The following is a 27,442-nucleotide window of genomic DNA, read 5'->3' on the forward strand; positions in this document are numbered from 1 at the left end:
GGGCAGGCGAAAAACTGATTCCTGCATTATAGAGACTGAGAGAGAAGAAAGCCCCAGTGCTCATGGGATTGTGTGATGTCCAAGCCTGAGGCAAGAGAATCGCTTAAGCCCAAGAGTTTGAGGTTGCTGTGAGCTGTGACGTCACAGCACTCTGCTGAGGGTGACATAATGAGACTCTGTCTCAAAAAATAAAAAATAAAAAAATAAACTGACTGGAACTTATTACCTCAAGATACTTTTCAGTTCTGTATTAAATCTTAGCATGTTTTAAAAAGAAAATTATGTTGTATGTTTTTTGAAGCCTATATATGATTATGTATAGTATATTTATGTACATATTAGAGACTGTATATTTACTGGATACTTTTATTTGCCTGACATGTCAGTATCTGTCTTCTTTCTAGATTATATACCGGTTACGACACCTCCTACGTGCAAGGTGTGATGCTTCCCCAGTGACCAACAATACCATCCAATTTCACTGTGATCCTAGTTTCTGGGCGCAAAATATTATCAACTTAGGTAGGTCATTATGTACATTTTCTCCAAGTGCTATTTGTTTGCAGAACCCAAAACAATTATGGCATGTTAATGAAAATATATTCTACTCCCAAAATGTTTTCATTATCTTGATTTAAAGACGTCATTTTTTCTAGTATTTCATTAATATGTGAATATAGTAACACACCTGCATGAATATAAACATGGACATACGTGGATGATAGGAAAGCCTTCTATACATTGACTTATAGGGTGTCTAGGCTTAGGGGTGTATAGCTGTCTTCTCATTCCACCTTACCCCACAGAATCCAGTTTGTATTATTAGCTTTAGATTTATCAGAATGGGTTAACTCTTGACTTTCATTGATAACAGGATTTTTGGAATTTAGAATGTTTTTGTTTAAAATACTGTCGTTCATGCTATTATTGGCTTATCTTTAGGCCCACTGAACAGGAACCTAATACTTCAATCACTTTATCTTGCTTAGGGAACACTTTTGCCTGATAATAATTATATGTGTTATATATATTATATCACATTTAGTAATTGAAATGTAACATGCACATGAAAAGTACACAAATTTGTGGCTCGGCGCCTATGGCTCAAGTGGCTAAGGCGCCAGCCACATACATCTGAGCTGGCGGGTTCGAATCCAGCCCAGACCTGCCAAACAACAATGATGGCTGCAACCAAAAAATAGCCGGGCATTGTGGCAGGCGCCTGTAGTCCCAGCTACTTGGGAGGCTGAGGCAGGAGAATCGCTTGAGCCCGGGAGTTGGAGGTTGCTGTGATCTGTGATGCCACAGCACTCTACCCAGGGCAATAGCTGAGGCTCTGTCTCAAAAAAAAAAAAAAAACAGGTACCCAAATTTTACGTATGATTGTGTGCCATGTAATGATAACTTGATCATGGAAGGTCTGCATGTACAATGGTAGGCCCATTGAAATTATTATACTGCATTTTTATTGTAGCTTTTCTATATTTAGAAATGTTTAGGTACACAAATACTTACCATTGTGTTACAATCATGTACAGTATTCAGTACAGTTACATGCTGCACAGATTCGTAGCCTAGACTATACCTAGGGACAGTCTACCTACCATACAAGCTAGTTGTGTAGTAGGCTATACCTACCATCTAGGTTTGTGAAAGTACACTTTATGATGTTTGTGTAAAGTCAAGATTGCCTAAAGATGCATTTTTCAGAACATATTTTTGTCTTTTAGCAACACATGACTACATTAGAACTTACTGAATTATTACAAAGAGAGACTATTATTTTGGAAACATTAGGAGCTAAAATATCCTTAGAGGCAGTTCAGAAAGTTGTTATGTTACCTTTTTTATGCAATTTGCTGAGTAGAAAAAGTCTTTTTGCCTCCTTTCTGGATTTCTCACAGGGAAACTATACAAACAAATTTCAGGATCTCTGTATGTTTGTTTATCAACAGCCAGTATTCCCTTTGATGACATTTTTGGCCTTATTGTCATTGCTTTACAATCACCAGAGATGATTGTTCTCTCATTCCCAAGGCTAGATTCTGGGTAGGGAGAAGAAAAAAAAATAGCTGGAGAAAAAGCCTGGGTTCACCAGGGAAGGAAGAAATAGGCTTACAGAAATCTCATCTATACAAGGAAAGAACAAAAAGAACCTTTGAAGCAAAGGTGGTAAGGAGACCCTGCACACCAGTTTAGAAGTATATACAGCCATGTGAATGGCAATCCATAGCAAGCACCAGGAATTTCACTGCAGAGTATGAATATGAGTAATCCCGGCTTTTACCACACCCTACTCTGCCACTGCGCAGTCCTATGTACTAAGAGCGCATCATGAGATAAAAATCCACACAGCTAGTCCTATATGTAGAGATATATGTGCTTATAAATATATGACTTAAAATATGTAAACATACCCAGATACAGACATAGATACATTTAAGAATTATTTAAACTGGACACATATAAATGGATATAGTTTTAGCTAAGTCTGCATTAGCAAAGACAACAAAAAATGAGATCTAGTAAAACAAGTTTTTGAAACTCAGGTGTAATAAAATTAAACATTATATTTTACTCTAGGACTTTTTTAGAGCTGTCATTTATAGCCCAGTAAAGTTATTTGCATTGACATTTACATTGTGATTTTCTCAAGGAGAAGACAAATTTGTCAAATTTGTTTATCCTTGGCTTGTGAGAAACATCTTGCAAAACAGTTCTAGGGGAAAATATTGATGTAGGTGAATATTTTGTTAACATTGTAATGACTTTGGATGAATTTTTATCTAAAACCAAAGATCTCTTATTGTAGAAAAGAATGTTGTTGGTCCTTTTATAACTATATATATTTTTAGAATGCGTATGTTTAGTATATCAGAAACATTTGAGTCTCTACTGTTGAAGGAATCAAGCTTGGATCACATGTATCAGAGGCACCTTTAAATTCTAAAACTGATTTCAAGCCAAAGTATTGTCTATCAAAGAACCAATAGTGTGCATTTTGTAAAGGTATAAGAAACTAGAGAGATTGCAAATAAATATTGAAGATTCAGAAATACTTTGTGGGATTTTTTTTTTTTTTTTTGGAGTCTCACTATGTTGCCCTCAGTAGACTGCTGTGGTATCACAGCTCAAAGCAAACTCAAACTCTTGGGCTTAAGCGAGTCTCTTGCCTCCCAAGTAGCTGGGATGATAGGTGCCCGCTGTGAGATTGTTTTTAGAGTCATCATCAGGTTTGCTTGTGTTTATATATAGCAGTTCTCAAAGTAGTGGTCGGAGGCTCTTTCAGGGGACCACAAGTGCCATCCTTTTTCAGCCACATATCTGGATGAGACTGGATTTTGTTTTTCATATATTTTAACATGATAAAATATATCTGTCATGTGTTATGACAGATAATGCAGAAATAGATACGAGAGCTCACTTATTAAACCAGACATTTAAAGAGTTCTTCAAAACTATAAATGCCAATCTTCATTAAATACGTTTTAAATATAACTTTCATTAAAATGTGTTGTTATGGCTTTGCTATTTTTAAATGAGTTAATGCCTAAAATAAATTTTAATTCTCATTTTTAGTTTCTAATATTGTGAACTTTGGCTGGTAGAAGCTACATAAACAAAAGCACTTTGCAGTCCTCTATTTTTAAAAGTGTAAGTGGGTCTCGAGACCAGAGTTCCTTGGCAGTTCTGAAGTTCAGCAAAAGGGGCCTTACTAAATGCGACATTTCGCCAACTATCAGAAAAACTTTATCCCTTAACCTTTTCTCTTTAACTAGGTTCTTTAGTAATCGAAGATAAAGAGAGCCAGCCACAAATGCCTAAGCAGAATCCTGTCGTGGAACAGAATTCACAGCCACCAGGTGGTTTATCTTCAAACCAGTTATCCAAGTTCCCAACACAGATCAGCCTAGCTCAGTTACGGCTCCAGCATATGCAGCAACAGGTAATGGCTCAGAGGCAACAGGTGCAACGGAGGCCAGCACCTGTGGGTTTACCAAACCCTAGAATGCAGGGGCCCATCCAGCAACCCTCCATCTCTCATCAGGTAAATTTGGAAGCAGGCCTGTCCTAACTTAGATAATGTTAGTATGATTGTGTTCAGCAGCTCTGAAAATAACCAAGACATCCATTGTCCATGATTTAAATATATGAATTTGTAAGAATTATCACACTAAGGATCCCTGATGTAACCCCTAGTTTTTATCCCTCACCAGAAAGGATTTAATGTTTTGTTTAGCTGATACATCTATTTTCATCTGTTCTTCATTGTCTTCAGTTAAATGTTTGTATTCCTAAATAACCCATGTGTGTGACTGATAGAAAAAGCTGTGTACCTGTAATTTCTGCATTAGTGCCTCAGAATGACAAATACAGTAGAAATGCAGTCTCTGGGAGGATGCAGTGTTTAGAAAACCACATTCCATCTTAGAAACTAGGGCAAAGTGAAATGGAAAACAGGTGTGGTTCATTTGAAACCTATCTTTTGCAAATTTATTTCTGAGCATATATTCCTTCTATCATTCTTATTTTTATTAGATATGAAATATTCTGTTAATTTTTAGTCTAACTTTTAAAGATAAAAATGTATATAAATTTTTGTTCTGTTCAGGTTAGATGTGGGCATACTTAGATTTTATAAAGGTTTAGTAAGGAATGTAAACTCTAATCTGTATAAATTGTTACTTTCACTTACATTCTTGTATTTATACTCTTCCCAATTTCTGTAAAAGATTTAAAGTGATTTATAATACAGGAAATTCCCAGGTTTACAGACAAGATAGATTCTGTAGTTTTATTCTTTTTTATTTTTTTATTTTTTGAGACAGAATCTCACTATGTTGGCCTCAGTAGAGTGCTGTGGTGTCACAGCTCACAAGAGCCTCAAACTCTTGGGCTTAAGCGATTCACTGGCCTCAGCTTCCCAAGTAGCTGGGTCTACAGGCTCCCACTACAATGCCCGGCTGTTTTTGTTGTTGTAGTTATCGTTGTTTGGCAGGCCTGGGCCGGGTTCGAACTTGCCAGCCCCTATGTATGTGGCTGGCACCCTAGCTGCTGAGCTACAGTTGCCGAGTCTGTAGTTTTATTCTTAAGTTAAATTTGCATGTAAGCTGAAACAGGTACATTTACCTATTACCTATAGTAGCTTTGATGTGTGTGAATCGTATGTCAGTCAGATGTTTGTAACTTGGGAACTTACTGTAATAGTCTTGGTATGTAAGTGGGAGTTGGATGTTTGTAACTTGGGGAATGCCTGTAAAGGACACAAATGAAATTGAGCATAGTTTAATAAGAATCAAAATATGTAGGCATGGACTAAGAATTCTCATTATACTTAAACAAAACTTAGCTTAGAATTTGTCAACCAAAGCAAAAAGTTAACAAGAACAATATAGGTATCACTATCTCATAAAAACAAAACATGCCAGTTGAAAGGTTACTAGTATTTTACTAGCACTCCAAGGAATAACTAATGTGATTCTTTATGAAAAAAATAACAATTTTACAAAACAGAAATACTCTTTGTTGGACTCAACTTAGTAGAAGTTATGGACCTACATAGATTCTGATTTCGTTAAGTCATTTCTGTGAAGGCCTGAGGAAACATATTTAAGGTTAATGGCTTTCTAATAATTTGATTAAGACATGTGAAATCCAGGGGAATATTAGTGTGGATTTTGGAAACTTTGTTTCAACCAAAGTTTTTACAGAAAGGAAATAGCAAGCAAGTTAAAAGATCTTCAGTAAGTGTTCCATGGGAAGAGAATTACACACTTTAGACACAGCCAGGTTATGAATGAGACAGGTTCTGTACATTTCTTCTTAAGTTGAATTTGTGTGTAGTTTGGAACAGGTACTTTTACCTACCACCTGTAATAGCCTCCATTTGTAAGTGTGAGTTGCACATCAATTGAATGTTTGTAACTTGGGGATTGTCTGTACTAGGAGTGTTCCTGACAGAGTGGAAATTTGTTAAGAAAATTGAAGGCAAAGGTACATATTTCATGTAGATTGCAAAGAGTACTAATATTTTTCTAAAGCTAAATGAGGAGAAGAGAAAAAAAATATTTCAGTGCTTAGTGGTAAACATTTGCTTGCATGTCTGTGAGATGGTATATTTTTATTTAGTAGTTCATTGATCAAAAAAGGTGAATCCATCATTTGAGTTAATTGTACTTTGACTAAAAAGTTAGGAACTGAGGCAGTTAATTTATAGATACTGTGTGAAAATAGTTATTTATATAAGCAATGATGAAACTCAAGCCTTTTAGCCTGCTTTTCTCAGGAATTTTTTAGCTCTTGCCTTTAGACTCTAGGATTTAGTGCTATAATCTTTATTATACTACCTAATTTTCTGTCTTGCTGTGCCTACTTCACACACTCTTCATTTTTTCTATCTATTCTTAATAACTCTTAAACTTTTTCACACTCTCTCCTCATTTTTATCTGCTCTCTGCCAAATGCTTACTCTTCCATTTTTTCACCCATCAATTTACCCTTTGCCATCAACTTGCACTGCCCCGCCTCCCTACATTCTTCGTTGCCTACCAGCTTATTTGCATGTACATATGGGAAAATGCCTGTCTATAAGCAGCTGTATCTGTGTGCCTGTGGCTATGTGCAAATCATGCTCTATGTATGTCCATATGCACAGGGAAACTGAAAGGACTGTTTCTAAAAATAACTTACGGGTAGTTCCTCATTTCTTCTTAACCGTTTCATCTTTGTAGTTAAAGCGTTGGATGATAACAGAGGTAGAATAGTTATACAACTGAGAGATGCAAATTTGATGGATACTGTATATTTAACACTACAAGGTATACTCTGTGAAACTCCAGTGGACAGATCTAAGCTCGTTATAGAGCACTGTCACATTCATCATTTCACATATAATTCACAGCTACTGTAACTCCTATGTATACCTCACTTTTCTCAAGCATTAGATGGAGGTTCGAAGGACGTCTGCCATCCTTCATGGTTATATATAGCTGGGCACTGTGACCTAGAGTAAAATCAAAATCCATAATAGTGAAGTTACTTAGGGTGGGGAGGAGGGGATGATTATATGTCTGCTTAAGATCTAGAATCAGTATCTAAATCTATTTTTTTGTTCAGTCTGTGATTACTGGGCACTTTGGAAAGTTAATGAAGGTGAACCTAGTTCTACCTAATTGTACAAGAGAAGCGGTTGACCTAGGACAGGAGAATAAATTCCAAAAATGGGAGGAAGAAAAGAAAAAGAGGGCAGGACTATACTTTATAGCTGTCTGCCTTCACCGTGTCAAAGGTTGAAGTGTTGCTACTTACTAATCTTAAAGATTCCCCGTTTACTTATCCACCCCAGGAATGTAGGAAGAAACAGTCTGCTCTGAGAAGTTCTGATTATATACAGTTAAGATATACTGAAAAGAAGAATTTGTTTTACAGTACAATCCCAACTGTAGAGAGAATTGGATATTGAGGAGAAGGCTGGCATGTGAGGTTACCTTTTTCTCTGGGACTCTGGTCTCAGTTTCCAGGGCTAGCCTTTATGAACAGACAGAATAGATGCTTTCTATCCCTTGCCCCTTCTCTGGTTTCCTTACCCTGCCTTCCTGTAATCAACCAATGTTGTGCTTGGAGAGAGTCTTCTTTGAAAATATGTTTTCTATTAGGAAAACTCATCCTATAAGGTGTAAATAATCAGTATCTTAACAGCCAGCTAAGCATCAGAACATGTTTTGGTGGTGATATGGCAGACTACATTTGGATTATAAAGCCTTGGTGTGCTGCCTTTTACTAGCTGTGGGATGTTTTTCATGTTACCTAAACTTTTCAATCTTTAGTTTCTTTTTTTTTTATTTATTTTTTCAATCTTTAGTTTCTTAATTTTCTTTTTTTTTTTTGTAGAGACAGAGTCTCACTTTATGGCCCTCGGTAAAGTGCCATGGCATCACACAGCTCACAGCAACCTCCAACTCCTGGGCTTAAGCGATTCTCTTGCCTCAGCCTCCTGAGTAGCTGGGACTACAGGCGCCCACCACAACGCCTGGCTATTTTTTTTTTTTTTTTTGGTTGCAGTTCAGCCGGGGCCGGGTTTGAACCCTCCACCCTTGGTATATGGGGCCAGCGCCTTACTGACTGAGCCACAGGCGCCGCCCTAGTTTCTTAATTTTCAAAACAAGATTAATAGTACCTACTTTATAAAGTTGAGTGACTAATATGTGAAATGCCTGGCATATAGTTAGGGCTTAATAAGATATAAACCTCATTGTTAATTTTTTTGTTGTTGTTGTTGCAGTTTTTAGCCGGGGCTGGGTTTGAACCCACCACCTCCAGCATATGGGGTCGGCGCCCTACTCCCTTGAGCCATAGGCACCGCCCTCTCATTGTTAATTTTTAAATGTTATTACTTTCAACTGTTTTCATTATTAATGATCTCTTGGTTAAGAGTATATCCTTCAAACCAGGCAATTTTTTTTTCAAACCCAGCTTTGTCCTTTACTGCCTTTGTTAATCTTGGGCAAATTACTTAAATTTTCCACACCTTAGTTTTCTTGTCTATAAAATAGAGATAATCCCTACCTCATAGGATTGTTGGTACAATTTGAATGACTGAATACATACATGTGAAGCATTTAAAGCAGTACTTGGCATTTAATAACTGCTCAGTAAATGTTAGCAATTATTATTCTATCATCCCTTTCAGGAAGTTGATGAGGGCAGTTGTTTGCAAAAAGATAATTATTAAAGACTTAGAAGGATACCAAAGACACATTTCTACTTACCAACATGGCCTAGGTCAAATTCTGGTACAACCCATTAAAAATCTTCTTGGTAATCCCTCTCCCAAGGCTGTTTGCTAATAAGACTTCATACAAGTCTACTCATTCCCATTCCCTTGTTGTAATTTTAATAAATGATTCATCTGTGGCAGAGTTTCTTTCTGTTAACATTTTACAAAATAGAGATCTCTATAATTTGTTTTTCAGGAGATAATTGTTCCTGAATTGGCTTCATTTCTTTTTTTCTAGCAACCCCCTCCACGTTTGATAAATTTTCAAAATCACAGTCCCAAACCCAGCGGACCACCAGTTCTTCCTCCTCATCCTCAACAACTGAGATACCCATCAAACCAGAATATACCACGACAAGCAATAAAGCCCAACCCCCTACAGATGGCTTTCTTGGCTCAACAAGCCATAAAACAGGTATATAATCTACTTCCTCTCCTCAGTTGCTTGTTCTGCTGCTATTTTCAAATCACACTGAATTTATAGATTAAGCAACAAGTTATGAAGAGCAAGGTCAGTCATAAAGTGTATTACAGACAGAACTGTGAAGGCAAAGCTGAGAGAAAGGGTCTTGATTCTATTTGACAAGAGAAATCGAACTGTGTATAACTTTTAGGTGAATGCATTTAGTTTTAAAAGTATTCTAACAAAAAGAAATTACATTGCACAAAATAGACCAATAAATGAATCTTTGAAGTGTTTCAAGGAGATTTCTTGGAAATAAACTTAGTTATGGTATAATTGTTCTTTTTTTTTTAATAGCACAATTTCTATATGGAGTACATCTGGTAAAATTTTATAGTACAGGTTATACATGTAATATGGTTTATTACTTATATTCTTAGTGTCATCAGGTAAATATATTTTCTAGGCTTAATTATCATAAAAGCCTTTTCTTATCAAAGCTCCTATGTCAATTGTCTTTTCAGCTGAAAGCTTGTAGATTTATTTTGATTTAATATTTTCACCAAGTCTCAGTGCCCGTAGCACAGTGGTTACAGCGCCAGCCGCATACACCGAGGCTGGCGGTTTCAAACCCAGCCCAGACCAGCTAAACAATAATGACAATTGCAACAAAGAATAGTCAGGCATTGTGGCGGGCGCCTGTAGTCCCAGCTACTTGGGAAGCTGAGGCAAGAGAATCGCTTGAGCCCAAGAGTTTGAGGTTGCTGTGAGCTGTGACAGCACAGCACTCTACCAACGGTGACATGTGAGACTCTGTCTCAAAAAGAAAAAAAAATAATAATATTTTCACCAAGACCAAAAAAAAAGAATATAATGCTATTTTCATATTTCTGTGACGTTCATTTTGATAAAAGCATTTAAAAGTTTTATTGTAATATGCATGCTCTGTGTGCCTGTGTGTTTGGATTTGCTATATTATCGCCAGATTTGCTTTGCTTTTATCTTTGTCTTGTCATCGTCTTTGTTTTTTTTTTTTTTTTTTGAGACAGAGCCTTGCTTTCTGTCACCCAGGATAGAGTGCCATGGCATCAGCCTCGGTCATGGCAACTTCAAACTCCTAGGCTCAAACTATCCAGCCTCCCAAGTAGCTGGGACCACTACAATGCCTAGCTTAGTTTTTCTATTTCTATTTTTAGTAGAGGCTCCTGAGCTCAAGAGATCCTTCCGCCTCGGCCTCCCAGAGTATTAGGATTACAGGCATGAGCCACCACGCCTGATACCAAATTTTCTTAAATATTTTTCTAGATATTCAAATGTCTACTTTACCTCTTCCCCATTTATTATAATAGGTAGACACTCTGAAAATGTTTTTTAAAGTGTTTGTTGGCTAAAAATCCTCATACGAATGAATAAATGAATGAGCAAAGCAGAGGAAAATGTAGTGAGGAATTGGTTTTAATTGGTAGATAAGTTTAACAATTATAGTATGCTCATACAAGTGGGAATATTTTGAATACTTTTAGGTATTAAGAAAATGAAGTAGTATGTATGATTTTCTACTGCTTATTATGTGTACTGCTTATTATGTGGAACAAAACCATGTTATAAAATTTTTCTTTGAGGCATTACCTCATTTTTGCAATCTCATGTACATATTTAGAAAAACTAGAAAGATGTCCACCAACTGATTATTCTTGGTAGAGGAAGAGGAAGCAGCGGGGAACATTCAGGGTGAGGTATTTCAGGAGTGAGTAGGTGGTAAAGACGACATGTCCAACTTAATAGGTTTATGTAGTTTTTATAATGTAATATATATTAGATTTTACAAACTTAAAGTATTTCAGACACTATCACTCTATATAGTATTCCATATATAAATGACTGTGCCCTTCGGAAATTTTCCCCTTTATATAGTCTTGAAATAATCTTTCTTAGTTGCTTTCTTTTCCCCAACATTTTATTACGAAAATTTTCAATTGTAACAAAATTGTATAGTGAACATTTTGGTCTACTTATTATGTATTATCCATACACCTATTTACCTGTCCATCAAGCCATTTTATTTTTGCTGGGTTTGGAAATAGTTGCAGACAGCAGCATGCTTCACCCCTACACACTTCAGCGTGCCTAACATCATCTTTTATCTCAGCATCTAGTCTGAGTGACAGTACTTTCCTCAGATTTATTAAGGCTGAGGAAAGGTAGGGATAGAAGAAAATGTTTGTTTCCAGCCCCCCATCTTTACTTTGAAGCTGCCATGTCTATATTTATATTTTTTTTGCCAGTATGTATAAGCCTTCCGAGATTGGGTACTGTGGTTTTTCTATTATATACGAAGTATTGTCTTCTAACAAAAAAATCAGTGCATTTTTTTTTTTTTTTTTTTGGTTTTTGGATGGAATTTCTGAAAATATATATACCTGCCTACTTCCTCCCCTTCTTCCTTTCTTTCCGTTTAAATTATATTGAATTCAAATAGCAGAATGTGTCTTCTTCATTTTACATCTGAAAGAGTGGTTAGGCAGACATTTATGTTTTAGGTCTATTAATAAACAACCTTTTTCCTTCCCTTCTTGCTACTGTAGTGGCAGATCAGCAGTGGACAGGCTCCCCCGTCAACCGCCAGCGGCACACCCTCCACTCCTTCCAGCCCCACCATCACTAGTGCAGCAGGGTATGACGGGAAGGCTTTCGGTTCACCTATGATTGATTTGAGCTCCCCAGTCGGGGGTTCTTATAATCTTCCCTCTCTTCCAGATGTAAGTATATGCAAAATTTATACTGAACAGACTCTTTTGAAAATTATCAGTGAATTTGAATCTGGCAAAAGGTTTATTAGATTATAGGTTGGTTGTTTTTACAAGTTAATTTTTATTCTTATTTAGAACATAAATATTATAGAATGTTTTTCAGGGCTATGGAGTAAAAGTATTTGTCAATGAATGATTGTTGTGAGGAATCATGGGCTCCAAGCTGGGAAAGGAGGGAAGTAAGTGCATGGGGAGATGTACTAGAAAGTCGAGTGGCTGAAATGTGTTACGTTAGGGTAAGGTCAGAAAAAGGAGGCTAGAAATAAAGACTTCAGGAGAGATGAAGAGAAGTTTAATAATAGACATCAAAACAATTTCTGCTAGATCATACTGACCAGTGCAAAATTACCTCTGGTTTAATTTATACTTAAATTAAATAGCATATTCATTTTTCAAACTCTTAGTATGACTTCTTAAAAAATTTTTTTCCAAAGGCAGAAAATATTACATAAATCTTTATATCTAAGTTGATTTTTTGCTTTGCCTTGTCTGACCATAGAAGGCTAGATGATCTTACTTTCATGCAGACACACAAAGGAACTGCCTTATTTCCTTATTTTATTTGTTTTTCAAGTTGTGGTCAACTAGTATTTCCTTGCCAGGAAATCTTAGCAGAGTCATTTCATTTTTTTTATAGTTTTACATGCTTTCAATGGGCAGAGTACATGTATTTTTTATACATGTATATAGGAAATTTTATGTCTAACTCTCACAGTTTTATTTAGCTCTTAGGATGACTCCACAATATAAATAACTTCATTAGTCATTGTAGTACTTTTTATAACTCTTAATACAAAAGTATTGGCCAAGTGTTATCAAAGAATATTAAAACGTAAATGATCCCTGCACTAACACTTTGCCTCACCATCTCCACCGTTTCCTCCCCTCAAAGAAAACCCACAAAAAAGTAAAATTCTCCTTACTTTTTTCTCTGTAGTCCTTATACTTATGTCTGAAAGTCTTTCTGACCTAAAATTTCTCATCCGAATCACAGAATAAACTGATTTGAGTGACTATTTTCTCAATTCCCTCAAGGATATTTCATAAAACAAGTGCTTTTTTAAGTATGTAGGCAAAAATTTAATTTATTATATACAATCTGTGCCCTAGGCCTGTGGGACTTAATTCTTTTATAGAATCCTACTTGAAAAAGGCTAGAATTATTTTAGAGAATTGAATAGAATTTTAATCACAAAGATATTTTGGGGAAATTTGGGGTATTTCACATTAAAGAATATTTGTATCTAAAACATTCAGCTCTTACTCATTAGAAATTTATCAGTTTACCCTGGCAATGAATTAGGAAAGTAGTGTTATTTGTATACCTGTTACATTAAGGCAAGACTCTATAAGGTTTGCTTTTTTCCTAGCAAACAACAGTAATATGCTTAATAAGGTTAGTGCTCTAGATAGGCATTATATACTTTATCTAGTGCATACCAAAAGCATCAGTTCTTTAAATGTGGTCCAAGGATTTGAGGATTCTTTTGACCCTTTCAGAGGGTTCATGAGGTCCTATCTCTGTGAGACTAGATTTTCTTTGTATTTTTAAACCAAAATCATACTTCACAATAGATTGAATGCAGAAAAAGATATATAATGTAAGAATCCATTCAGTGGCACTTTAAGGTGACATTAAAGAGATTTGTAAGTATATCAAATCATGCTAGTCTTCTCGGCAAGTTTGGTTTTTTAATATAGGTACCTTTTGTTACTTTGAAATGAATTAAATCAAATATTTTTTGTTCATTTTCATTTTTAAGACTATAAATAACACAACATTTCTGTATCTTAACTCTCGATTTCTGAAATAGTGTGTCTTCAGTATATTTACTAAGGTAGAATATGAAGAAGAGAAATTTACTCAATTTGTTCATGGGGAAAATATTTATTAGAACTTCTCAAATGTCATATTTATGTTTTATTATTTGGTGATACTTGTTATTGAAGTTTTCTTACAAATTTAAACTTGCAAAGTCAGGTGCTCTGAAATAATTTATTTTCCTATAAGATTGACTGTTCAAGTACTATTATGCTGGACAATATTGTGAGGAAGGATACTAGTACAGATCATGGCCAGCCAAGACCACCCTCAAACAGAACCGTCCAATCACCAAATTCATCAGTGCCATCTCCAGGCCTTGCAGGTAAAGTAGGCTTTTAGTTTTATTGAGTGGTTTTATTCTGTTGGGTTTTTTTTTTTTTTTTTGGTAATTCCCTCTCTTTCCCCTCCAATCCTTTTTTTGTTGGATGATTAAGATATATCTGAATTTTTTGCACTATTTGAAGTTAGTATGGTTTCAGAGTGGGAAACAAAGGTCAAACTTACTTATTTACCTTTTCAATTTCAATAGAACTTGTACACAGTATAGCATTCCCAGGAGGAAATTAGTGTGATACTCTGTATTATTAAGAAGGTAGTTTGTCTGCCTAGGATGTAAAATGCCTAGAATCAAATTTTATTAGTAACAATACACAGAGAAATCACTCTTTTGGTGTTTTGTTTGGTGTTTAGTTGTGTTTAAGAATTTTTATTATACCTATTCATTTCCTCCAAGAGAGGCACTTTAATACTATTTCTTGAGACCTTGGCAAAATAGGTACCTTAAAGCAAAATAAGGAAAGAGGAGAATTTAAGTGACATGAACATTATAAGGAAGTCCCACAATTTAAATAGAGGTCCCTATTTTAAACATAAACTCATAACAAAAACTGATAGAGTATGTCTTTGTCATATGACAGACTAATTCATGCTAATAAATAAAGAATAAGCTTGGTGTTACCAAAGGACCTGATGACTAGTTAATTCACTAAAGAGGAAGTATACATAGCCAATAAAACAAATGAAATAAAAAACTTCAATCTTTAAAAAAAAAAAAAACTTCAGTCTTACTAGTAGTCATAAGAAAAATCAAAACAATCTAACGTATTGAATTAGTGAAGTTACTCACTGAAACGTGATGAGGTGTACTCTCATACATAGATAGTGTGAGTATAACTTGACAAAAAAATTCTGGAAACCGTTCTGACTGTGGCCTAAGTTCTGGACAGAGTACCTCGTAGGGTATTTGCTTCAAAGGCCTTAGAAATTGTATGTATCTCTGAACCCAGTAATTCCATTTTAATACTCCAATTGTAAGAGAATAATTAAAAACTGGACAGGCCAAACATATTAATTAGGGCATCATTCGCAGTAAAAATTTCAAAAGAGTGTAAATATCCAAATATAAGGGAATGTTAAAAATATTTACAGCACACTCAGAATATTATCTAGCTACAGTAGAACCTCCATAGGTGACTATTTCACTCCATTGACCACCTCCTTTAGTGACCTAATTTTCATAGACTGTACTTATCAGTACAGGAGGCCTAGTTCTTTATGTTGACCAGTTTGGATGGTCAGCGTAAAGAGGTTCTACTTTATTTAAAGAATGCTTGTAGAAAGAGTTTTTAATGGTATGCTCATGGTATACTATTTAGCAAAAGCAACCATACAATAATATAAAACCAGTAAATGTATATTTAAAACTGGAAAGACATAAATCAATTTTAACAGTTTTACACATGATAGAAAAGTTATGGGTAACTTAAATGTTAAATCTTTTTATGGTTTTCAACTATTCTAAAATGAAACATGTATTATCAGAAGATAATAGCTATTTTTTTGTCTTGCTTTTCAAAGAAGTTCTCCCAAGTTTAATAAGCGGCAAAATGGATTTCTTTATCAACTAATCCTGTTGTACATCAAACCCTTTAGAGCAGTGGTTCTCAACCTTCCTTATGCTGTAGCCCTTTAATGCAGTTCCTGGGGGGTGCGACCCACAGGTTGAGAACCTTTGCTTTAGAGCTTTTCACTTTGAATTTTTTTTTCTGCTTCCCTCTTCTATTGTATTCCTACTACTTAGTTTGTGTCTTTATCAATTCAAACCAAAATTATTTATAAGGGGTTTTCCCTCTCTTTCTTGGCTATTTTTAATCCAGTTTTCCTTCTTTCAATCTTCCCTACTACCAGAACATAGATTCTTAATCATTTTTATTTTTATTGTTTTTTTCTTTTTAAAAGACAGGGTCTTGCTCTGTCGCCCCGGCTAGAGTGCAATGGCATAATCACAGCTCATTGCAGCCTCAAACCCCTGTGCCCAGGCAATCTTTCCAGCTCAGCCTCCTGAATATCTAGGAGTACAGGTGCACATCACCACGCCCAGCTTATTTTTTTGTTAAGATGGGGTCTTGCTGTGTTGCCCAGGCTGGCTTGAGCTCCTGGGCTCTAAGTGATTCTCTTAAAATGCTAGAATTACAGGCATGAGCTACTGCAATCAGCCATTTTATCAGCTCCTGTCACTCTTTAATATCTTCTGTAGCTTTTTGCTGACACTGGGGTCCTCACTGCAATCTTATACTATTAGAATGATTTGACAGTATTTGGAGACATTTTTGACTGTCACACCCTAAGCTGGGAAGTATGGAGAGATGCTACTGGTATTTAATAACTGGTAGAGGCCAGGAATGTTGTAAAATACTGCATTATAAATCATTTTGACATTCCCCTACAACAAAAAATTCTCTGACTCAAAGCCAATAGGGCTAAGGTAGAAAAGCCTGACAGGCCAACATAGATGGTAGCAGGAGTTCAGCAACCACTTGTTGTTTCACTGGCTCTCCCTTTGGATGTAGTCCTGCTAAGCGAGTACTTTCATTGGGGCTTCAGTGCATGATTATTAATTCACTTAACAAATGTGTCTGAATTCCTCCCCCTCAGGACCTGTTACTATGACTAGTGTGCATCCCCCAATACGTTCACCCAGTGCCTCCAGTGTTGGAAGCCGAGGAAGGTAATGTGCTTGCCTTAATCATACTCTCTTGTACATAAAATCTTTAATTAGATTCCTTTTGTCAATACTCAACATGTTTTAATATTCGTTATATTACAAACTTACTTTATTTTGAATTTTAATTATGTATTTTAATAAAGGTTTAAGCACAAAATGTATCTTTAAAGATAGAAAAATGTTTGCCTGTATATTGAAGATGACAAATTAAGAAGTTTGATATTAGCATACCAAGGAAAAAATAAAGGTGAAGTAGGTATAGCACCCTACACTATGTTGAAACACAAACACAAGGAAAAGAAACAACTGAATGGTAATTTCATCAGTCTCTGACTTCTAATAGCCAAACATTGATTCTACTTTAAGAGAAAAACTTGCAATTATTGAAAACCTGTTATAAGTACATTCTGATTTAAGCAATTGCTTTGCTTCATTATGCTTGAAAATTGCCCCATATAGTGAGCCCAGTTCTGACTTTCTTAATCACATGAAAGAAGCATTGTCTGAAGGGGAAAGGATTGCCTTTCCTCACCTAGCGCAGCGGTTCTCAACCTGTGGGTCGCAACCCACAGGAACTGTATTAAAGGGCCGCGGCATAAGGAAGGTTGAGAACCACTGACCTAGTGGCTATCTATATGAAAGGGTTTTGGCCTACCACTTTCTTTAAATAATAGAATACCAATAAATTATGACCTAATTCACTGTCTTCACACTTTGACAAGAAATTGTTAATGTGAGCCTAGAGTTCTCTTTGCCTCTGACTAGAGAGGGAAATGAGAAAACCTAAAAAAAAGACGCTGGTTTTAGGATTCTAATGTGGTTGCCCAATTATATAGTCTCAGAATATTAAAGTCAGTTTTATTTATTTTAAATTTTATTTAAATATCTCTCTAGATATGTAAGCATTTAGTCGGGTTAATATGTAAAATATTTTTATCATAAATGAAATTTTTGAATATAGCAGTTGCATTGTTTATTGCTGATATAGCATACTTATCATTGCTGTGAAGATAAAGCTTTTTTCCAGAAACTTATTGCTATACTTTGTTATAAGATATTTAGTATAGCATTCTTAGACTTTTTTTTCTTTCTTTCTTTTTTCTTGCCCCTCTTATAGCTCTGGCTCTTCCAGCAAACCAGCAGGAGCTGATTCTACACACAAAGTCCCAGTGGTTATGTTAGAGCCAATCCGAATAAAACAAGAAAACAGTGGGCCACCTGAAAATTATGATTTTCCTGTGGTTATAGTGAAACAAGAATCAGATGAAGAATCTAGGCCTCAAAATGTAATTATATCAATACTTGCAGTGCTGTTCCTATTTGGGGGTAGGTTGAGAGACACTTTTAAATGACTCCTGGGAGGTAAGAAGATGTTCTATTTTAAAAGGGTGAAAGAAAATGTCTGAAAATCTCTCAGTAAATTAAAATGATAGAAAACAGAAAAGTTTTAAAAAATCAGGGGCTTAAACGAAGAGGCTATGCATTTGAAAAAGAGAAAACAGTAAAGTACCTGGAAGATAAATTATCAGAGAAATAATACAAGAAAACTTCCTGTAATTGAAGTGCACAAAGCCTCTAGATTGAAAGGGCCCACCATTTACCAGAAATAAATGAAAAAGTTTCAGGACATAGCATCATAAATTCTAGAACAGGAGAAAAGGTCAGATATCAAGTTCTCAAGATGGGCACTAGAAGCTGGAAGAAAGAAGTAGTGAAAGTGTGAGGAAAAAAATATTCTCTAACCAGAATTCTATACCCAGACAAAGTACTAATCATGCATAAAATTAAATAAACATTTTCAGACATTTATACAATGTCTGAAAAAAATTCCTATGCACTCAGTTCCATTTGACAATATACATCATCAGAAACAAAAACAAAAAAAGAGGAAGACATACAATCCCAGAGAAATGAGATGTGACACAGATGAAAAACAAAAGGGCAGTCTCAAGTAGAGCAGCTGTCTGTAGCAGGAAGACAGAAGATTCTAGAAGGATATGTCTTAAGAGGAGAAAAACACGTGAACAATATTGAGAAGCATTTTCTAACCCTAATGGAGATTGTAGGAATTACATAAAAATAGGTACTTAGAAAAATAAGCAGATGAAAAAAAATAAGGTAATATTGAGTCTTAGTAAAAACAAAAAGTACAAACAAGGAAATGTAGTGATAGTACATTTTGTTGTGCAGGCAACAGTATTTACATAGTCATAATGATGTAAACACACCTACATACAAAGGTAACTGAAAACTGATACAATTGGGATATAACATGAATATGCATTTAACCAAAAATTGTGATTTTCATAATACTTAACAGTATAGACAGGTATGATCAGTTGGAGTAGATGCTGGCTATAAAAGGTTATAGCACCTACCAACTGAAAATCAGTGGTTGGTAAAACCTGTGTTAAGAGGATGGGCTGGGGGAGGGCAGCAGAAGCAGCAGCAGCTTTGTGTATGTTTTGAGTATAAGGAGGGGAATGGAAAATCAGGATGCAGAAACCTAATCACCTTATCGTCTGTACTAGGAATTAAGAGAGATACATAAAAATACAGATATTGCATTGAAATTCTAAGAAATTGCAGTACAGTCATTTTATTTAGAAATATGGAGGTAAATAGCAAAAGAAAAACCTAGATTTGAAAACATTTGCCTGTAAGGAATGAGAGCAACTATACCTACTTTTATTACTTTGAAAGTTAAAAAAAAAAATGTTGAGGCCAGGCACAGTGCTTCATGTCTATAATCCCAGCACTTGGGAGGCCAAGTCGGGCAAATTGCCTGAGCTCACAGGTTCGAGACTAGCCTGAGCCAGAGCAAGACCTACTCTCTAAAAGTAGCCGGGCAGTGTGGCAGGTGCCTGTAGTCCCAGCTACTCGGGAGGCTGAGGTTGATGTGAGCTATGATGCCACAGCATTCTACCAAGAGCAACAAGGTGAGACTATCTCCAAGAAAAATAAAAGGTTTAAAAGACATACCATTTTTGCTATTTACTGGAAAGTTTTACCAATAGAAAATTTAGATTGATTTTATAAGTGTAATTTTTTGTTTTAGGTTACAGTTTGAATAGCTCCAGTAAAGTATGTTTGTTTATGTCATTTGTTTTACTTACACTCTCCCTCCTCATTTCCTAATTTCTGTACCCAACAGTGGACTTAAACAAGTAGCGGCCCATGTCGTCTTTACCAGCTAATAGTAAACAAACTGTTCCTGTATGCATGAGATTCCTTAGATGTAATCAGGTGCCCATGAGAGAGTAGTCTACAATCTAAAATTGTGGTAGTGAAAGTTTTAAAATGCCAATTTAAAAAAATAAAAACACACACATACTGTTCTCTCTTTACTGCAGGCCAACTATTCAAGAAGCATACTCACCTCCCTGCTCTTAAACAGCGGTCAGAACTCTGCTTCTGAGGAGACCGTGCCAAGATCAGATGCCCCTGATAGCACAGGCGATCAACCTGGACTTCACCAAGAAAATTCCTCAAATGGAAAGTCTGAATGGCTGGACCCCTCACAAAAGTCACCCCTTCATGTTGGAGAGACAAGGAAAGAAGATGACCCCAATGAGGACTGGTGTGCAGTTTGTCAAAACGGAGGGGAACTCCTGTGCTGTGAGAAGTGCCCCAAAGTGTTCCATCTTTCTTGTCATGTGCCCACATTGACACATTTTCCAAGGTAAGACAGTAGTACCCTCTTTCCCACTATATACATTTTCCATTATAAACAATAATGGCAATAAACTCTTGAAGTTCATTGTAACATGAAAACCTTTATAAAGGCTCTGCGCCTATAGCTCAGCAGCTAAGGGGACCAGCCACAGACACCAGAGCTGGCGGATTCGAATCCAACCCGGGCCTGCCAAACAACAATGCCAACTACAACTAAAAAAAAAAAAAAAACAATTGCTGGGCTACCATAAAGAACAGTGGTCCTTATGCATGATAACTACCTCTGTGTATTGCATCTTTTTTTTTTTTTTTTTTTTTTTTTTTGAGACAGTCTGACTATGTCACCCTCAGTAGAGTGCTGTGCAGTCACAGCTCACAGCAACCTCAAACTCTTGGGCTTAAGCAGTTCTCTTGCCGCAGCCTCCCAAGTAGCTGGGACTACAGGCTCCCACCACAACGTGTGGCTATTTTTTGTTGTAGTTGTCCTTGTTGTTTGGCAGGCCCCAGCTGGGTTCAAACCCCCCAGCCTTGGTACATATGGCCGGCACCCTAACCACTGCATCTTATTTGCAATGCATTGAGCTAATTCATGTACAAATATTTCAACCCTGTGAGATAATGGTGGTAGTGGTGGTTTGTTCTCTCTGTTCTTTTTAAATTTTCTTTTCTTTTCTTTTTCCTAAATCCTTTGGGGGAAAAAATACCAGTTATGCCTTACATCAGCCCTAGATTCATACATGTTTATTTGTTTCGGGTGTTTCCCCATATATGTATTTCATGCCTTCTTAATTAGATTTTAATATTAACCACTTAGGCCCTTGTATTATATTTCTGCTCTTTCCTCTCAGCATGGTGTGTACCTAGTAGGTATATGGTAAATGGTCAGTGATTAAAATTTATGCCAGATAAATAATTCTGTATCATAGATATCATGGAGGAGGTGGGAAAGGGAAATGGTGATGAGAGAAGTGATGTGTTAGGAACTCTGAAAAGTGCATTATTCCCCAATAGCGGAGAGTGGATTTGCACTTTCTGTCGAGACTTATCTAAACCAGAAGTTGAATATGATTGTGATGCATCCAGTCACAACTCAGAAAAAAAGAAGACTGAAGGCCTTGCTAAATTAACACCAATAGATAAAAGGGTAAGTCTTTGAGCATTTTCAACCCAGAGGGTTAATTTTTGGTTTGATGCATTAGTGTAATGTAGGTGTATCTTTGATCAAAGACGTTCATACTCAAGTTTTATAAGATTTTTTTTAAATTTTTTTAAAATTTAGGAGTATTTTTTCACAAAAGCTTAGGAATCTTGAACAATTAAGGGTATACTATATTGTTTTTAATTACAGAATAATCACAGTACTATACATATATTTTTTTTAGAAGTTTAAGATGTTGTACCTGAATAAGATGAAATATATATCCTTTATGTACCCAGACTTCTAAATTTAGTCTTCCTTGAGTAAATTTCTGTATTGTTTTATTTCTACCGCAGATAAGTTTTTTCTCAGAATATTTTTACAATTGCTACCAAAGAGCTAGGTTTTTCTATTCACCATCTTTAAAATCCATTTCTCCCCTCCCCCCCCATAGCACTAGGTTTATATGTACAACTAATGTATTTAATTGTAATTAACATTTAAAACTACTGAGTTAACACTTTATTTACTAAAGGAACTCTTTTGCTAAATCAGTATGAAAGTTGTCATGCAAGAGTGGTTCCAAATACCACTGCAAATACTATGCATTGGTCACAGGGATAAACCCATCATCAGAGCAGAGTTAATGATGGGACCCTCTGTGTGTAGAGAGGGGATGTTAGGACTGGAAGCCCCACAGAAAAGGCTCTGTCTCTGAAACTCCTAAAAGACCCATATTCTTCCTCCATTGATTATTAATAATTCACAATATATAAACTAAAGTGATAAGTGGAAATTTATTGTTAAATAACTTCAGTTAAGTTTCTAGTTGGTACTGTATTTGTTCATTTAATTACAGGGACTAGGGACTGTTCTCAAATACCCCAAATTGTCAAGGAGTACATACAGTTCAGTTAATTATTGGGAAGGAGTGTAAAACTCCAAGAGTCAATGTTTTCCTTACATTCGTCTAGTTTTTTTTTTTTTTTTTTCTGGTACTTTGAGACTTGTGAAATTGTTATTAAAAATAAGCTGGGACTTCATTGTTTTATTTTCATCTGTTTATTTTTGCTTAGAAGTGTGAACGCCTACTTTTATTTCTTTACTGCCATGAAATGAGCCTGGCATTTCAAGACCCCGTTCCTCTAACTGTAAGTGGTAATGGCATTTTGTGCATGTTCACACAGTGGAATGATTTTTCTGAAATTTGCTTGTGAGAGTCTAGTTTCTGTACTGTTCTTAATGGTTTTTCATGATGATGTTGGTAGTTATCTCTATCTCAAGAGGTTTAGGCATGTTTTCTAATTTGTCAGAAAAAGATTTTCCATTTGATTTAAACACATCCCCCCTCCCAAATTTTCTGTACTTATTTTGATTTATAGACTCAGATGTCAAGTAATAGTGTAGAATTGAACAATATGAAAATGTTGAAGAAAGGATTTGTGTTATAACTATGGACTTGAAAGGATTTATATTGAAAGTTTGATGTGACTTTAGTGCATAATCTTAGAGTGTTGAAAAAGGCCTGCCACCCAAAACATGTTCTCCTTCTATTGTCTCATGTTGGAGTTCCTTTAAAATTTTAATACATTTGCTCCATAGTTTCATAAATTTAAAAAACGAATGCAAGGTTAGAAAAAGAAAACCAGCTTAATACTGTCAGTTGATAACATTCAACTTGTTGATAACAGATTTTGAGAAATTGATATAGGAAAAGGAAGTAAATATTTCCAGGGAGAAGGGCCTTTTGTACCCAAAAGCAGCAGGGGTAAAGAAGTCAAATAAGAGGCTTATAATAGTAGTACAATCTTAAAAATTTAACCTAGAATTTATTTTTGTGATCCTGGCTTATATTTATATCTGGTATTAATAACCAATAACAGCAGCAAAATAGCTTTCCTTTTCTTAACTATAGTGTATCATCTCATTTAGTCTTTACAAAAAGCTGGGAGGTTGGCAGGGTTACTATTAGAATATGAAGAAACAAAGGTTGGGTGAAATTAAGTAAATTACCCAGGATCCTGATAGAGCTGGAGATTAAACCCAGTTTTGTAGTCCTTCTTTACCACTTGGTAGAACGCATGCAGTAAAAACATGTCAGATCCTACTGAAAGTAATATTCTCTTTCTAGTAATTGCCTTATGTTTAATAATGAAGAGAAGAGAGATGGCTTAAGAGGAAATATGTGAAGATAAATTTTTTTATTAAAAATAACTGGCAAAAAAAATACATGAGACAAACCATTTTGCCAATGTGTGGAAGACCGTGTTCACTGGTAGTGCTGCTGAGTGCATTTCCTTATCAGTGAAACCCGTCAATGGCAGGTAGTAAAGAGAAATGCAGGGTCAACAACCAGAATTTTATACAACTTGCAGAATTTTTCTTTCTTTTTTTTTTTTTTTTTTTTTTTTGAGACAGAGCCTCAAACTGTCACCCTGAGTAGAGTACCACGGCCCCAGCTCACAGCAGTCTCCAACTCCTGGGCTTAAGCAATTCTCTTGCCTCAGCCTCCCAAGTAGTTGGGACTACAGGCACCCGCCACAACGCCCAGCAATTTTTTGGTTGTAGTTGTCACTGTTGTTTGGCGGGCCCGGGCTAGATTCGAATGTATGTGGCTGGCGCCTTAGCTGACTTGTAGAATTTTAGGATGTGATAGTATTTAGCTGTCTGTATTATAACATCTCATTTATTTTGAAAGGTGCCTGATTACTACAAAATAATTAAAAACCCAATGGACTTGTCAACTATCAAGAAAAGACTACAAGAAGATTATTCTCTGTACTCAAGACCAGAAGATTTTGTAGCTGATTTTAGATTGATTTTTCACAACTGTGCTGAGTTCAATGAGGTGAGATTGTGGGGTGCTGGAAAGCAGTAACAATGTGAAAATAATCTTAATGCTTTATCAACAAACTGGGAGACCAACATGTCTATGATAGAATAAATTTCCAACATTTCAAGTCTGTCAGGAATAACAGATAAGTACATGGAAGACTTTTTCTACATGGAAATGCAAATTATAACTAATAACTTGGAGACAGTATCTTTTTTCTTCTCATCTTTATTTCTTGAAATAGGGTACTTTTTTGATGTTAAATTTTGAAATATTAAGGATTTGGTCCAAATAGCTCTAATTTGAAAATTGCTCACCTGTCAATTCCTTTAAACAGCCTTCAGACTAATAGCCTTTTGTTAATGGTTATGTTGTGTATGTTCGTTACTCATTCTAGAGCACTCCATTGTATATAATTTGTTCTAAAAATAACTGTTTCATGATTTTTTTTTTTTTTTTTTTGGCCAGGGCTGGGTTTGAACCTGCCACCTCCGGCATATGGGACCGGTGCCCTACCCGCTGAGCCACAGGCGCCGCCCCTGTTTCATGATTTTATGTTTATGGCATTTCATTGATCTATCTTCAGCAATCCAGATAAATCAAGGTTTTTTAATTTACTTTTTAGTTGACCTTCTCTGTCTAGTCTTAGACTATTTATATCAGGGACTATGCATAAACATTTTCAAAACAGTCCATTAATATTCATAATCTCAGGCGGCGCCTGTGGCTCAAAGGGGTAGGGTGCTGACCCCATATGCCAGAGGTGGCAGGTTCAAACCCAGCCCCGGCCAAAAACTGGGAAAAAAAGAAATATTCATAATCTCACAAGTCAAACGTGAACAAGAGTAAGAACTTTATACTTTTTATTGTCTATAGAGTGTTGATCTTTATTTTTTAATTAATTTTTTTTTAATTCAACAGCCTGATTCAGAAGTAGCTAATGCTGGTATAAAACTTGAAAATTATTTTGAAGAACTTCTAAAGAACCTTTATCCAGAAAAAAGGTTTCCTCAACTAGAATTCAGGAATGAATCAGAAGATAACAGATATAGTGATGATTCAGATGATGACTTTGTGCAGCCCCGGAAGAAACGCCTCAAAAGCATCGAGGAGCGCCAGCTGCTTAAATAAGCAGCACCAGAGGCTTGTGTTGGTTTTTAGATTTTTTTTTTTGGTTTTCAAAAAACATTTATCAGTAATTTAACATCACTATAAAGAAGAGTTTGCGACCACTCTGATCTGTGTTTTTGATGTTTACTAGACTTTGATTCCCTTAACAACCCATTTCTTTTAACCTCTTATTAAGAAAGAAGAAGAATGGAAATGAATAGAAGAAAGAAAATGAAAGAAGGAAGAAAGGATGGTAGAAAAGAAGGAAGGAGGAAGCATGAAAAATGAAAAAAAAAAAAGACATTCTTCCAGGTGGCGCTGTGGCTCAGTGGGTAGGGCGCTGGGCCCCATACACTGAGGGTGGTGGGTTCAAACCCAGCCCCGGCCAAACCACAACAAAATGTAACCAGATGTTGTGGCAGGCACCTGTAGTCCCAGCTACTCGGGAGGCTGAGGCAAGAGAAATTGCCTAAGCCCAGGGGTTGGAGGTTGCTGTGAGCTGTGACATCACGGCACTCTACCGAGGGCAACAAAATGAAACTCTTGTCTCAGACATTCTTCCCACTCCTTGGATTTTAAAGTCACAATCTGTAATGATAGCTACTATAGAAAGGAAGTAGACTTTGTATGAACTCTAAGTTGAAAAATGTGATTTGAATGTGTGTTAACTCATTTTTTAGAAATTAATACCACTACTCATTAATTGTGGCCTGACCACATGAGTGATAACAAGTTCTATCCCAGGATGCCGATTAGAGCTACAAAAGGGTAGATTAGCTGCTCTTAGGAAGGCTCCTACTAATATATCATGTAAGATGGCAACTGTATTAAAGAAAAATCAGGAAAACATTTGATTTTTGTTTTTGTTTTTGTTTTTCTTGTCTATAGAGGTGTGTGCTATAGCAGGTTTTTAAAGTCATTTTTCACACATTTCTAGATCTAGATTTTCTTCAGCTTCTTCCATTGGTGGAAGTGCACATATTTGACATGTTTGGTTTTGCTGTGTGTCTATGTGTGGTTTTTTTTTTTTAAACTGTGCAGGTATCTTTTTATAAAAAGCCTCATTGTTTGCAGTATGGCTTTTAGTGGAAGTACCCAGAATATAAAATGCAGCAGCATCGCTGAATTGCTTGTGAGGTTTCTTCACATATATCCTATTGGGCATTAAATATAAGGTCCCCTGAATGGGACTAGCTTTTGTGGTTTTCATCTGTCTGTAATTTGGAATGAAAATGTGTTGTGGGATTTGGGAGCAGGCCATTGGGGCGGGGGGTGGGGGGGGAACATAGTGAAAATTTTATTTTTTCCGAAGCATCTATTTCCTGGGTTTTGTTGTTGTTGTTAGGAGTCAGAACATAAAGCTCAATCTTTGACCTGACTTAATTCTGAATTACATTTTAATTTTCCTGATAGAGGCACAAAATGCCTATCTTTTGAAGACAAGCATATTCTTAATGGGCCAGACCCAGCTAGTTCAACTGATAGCATTTTATTCCTTGTATTTATTCAGTGTTTTTAGGGTCAGATGAACTGTCAAAAAAAGAAACTAGATTTAGAGGACAATTGCTGTGCTATATACTAATCTTAACATTTGACTAAATACACATGAGGATTTGTAGTTTGCCAAAGTAAAACGTTATTTATAGAACGTTAATTGGAGAAAATTTTTGTCTTTAGGATGATAGAATGAAACTATATTAATAACTCACTTGGAAGAATGCTATTGTTTGGATTATATCACCTCCCATTAATTAAATATAGGAGATTTCATTTTATCCATAAGACTTTATTTACTTCTTAAAGTAGAAGACATTCTGTGTCATGCTTGTAATCCTAGAACCCTGGAAGAGCAAGGCAGGTGGGTCATT

General features: G+C 35.9%; 1 protein-coding gene across 2 annotated transcripts in view; it reads left to right on the top strand.

Moving 5' to 3' along the window:
- Positions 1-26,125, top strand: part of TRIM24 (tripartite motif containing 24) — a 122,142-nt gene extending 96,017 nt beyond the window's left edge. Inside the window, exons 8-19 of one of the 2 annotated variants that reach the window (XM_053609325.1) lie at positions 405-522; positions 3,780-3,946; positions 9,015-9,191; positions 11,765-11,938; positions 14,001-14,136; positions 16,749-16,821; positions 17,936-18,104; positions 20,172-20,500; positions 21,505-21,637; positions 22,708-22,782; positions 24,330-24,479; positions 25,386-26,125. In XM_053609325.1, coding sequence (XP_053465300.1) covers positions 405-522; positions 3,780-3,946; positions 9,015-9,191; positions 11,765-11,938; positions 14,001-14,136; positions 16,749-16,821; positions 17,936-18,104; positions 20,172-20,500; positions 21,505-21,637; positions 22,708-22,782; positions 24,330-24,479; positions 25,386-25,595 — 1,911 coding nt within the window. In that variant the 3' untranslated portion in view covers positions 25,596-26,125. Of the gene's footprint in view, positions 1-404; positions 523-3,779; positions 4,049-9,014; positions 9,192-11,764; positions 11,939-14,000; positions 14,137-16,748; positions 16,822-17,935; positions 18,105-20,171; positions 20,501-21,504; positions 21,638-22,707; positions 22,783-24,329; positions 24,480-25,385 lie in introns of both variants that reach the window. The other variant, XM_053609324.1, reaches the window with a different exon arrangement.
- The last annotated feature ends 1,317 nt before the right edge of the window (positions 26,126-27,442 follow it).

The sequence above is a fragment of the Nycticebus coucang genome, chromosome 11 (assembly GCF_027406575.1).
Source record: "Nycticebus coucang isolate mNycCou1 chromosome 11, mNycCou1.pri, whole genome shotgun sequence".
NCBI lineage: Eukaryota > Metazoa > Chordata > Mammalia > Primates > Lorisidae > Nycticebus > Nycticebus coucang.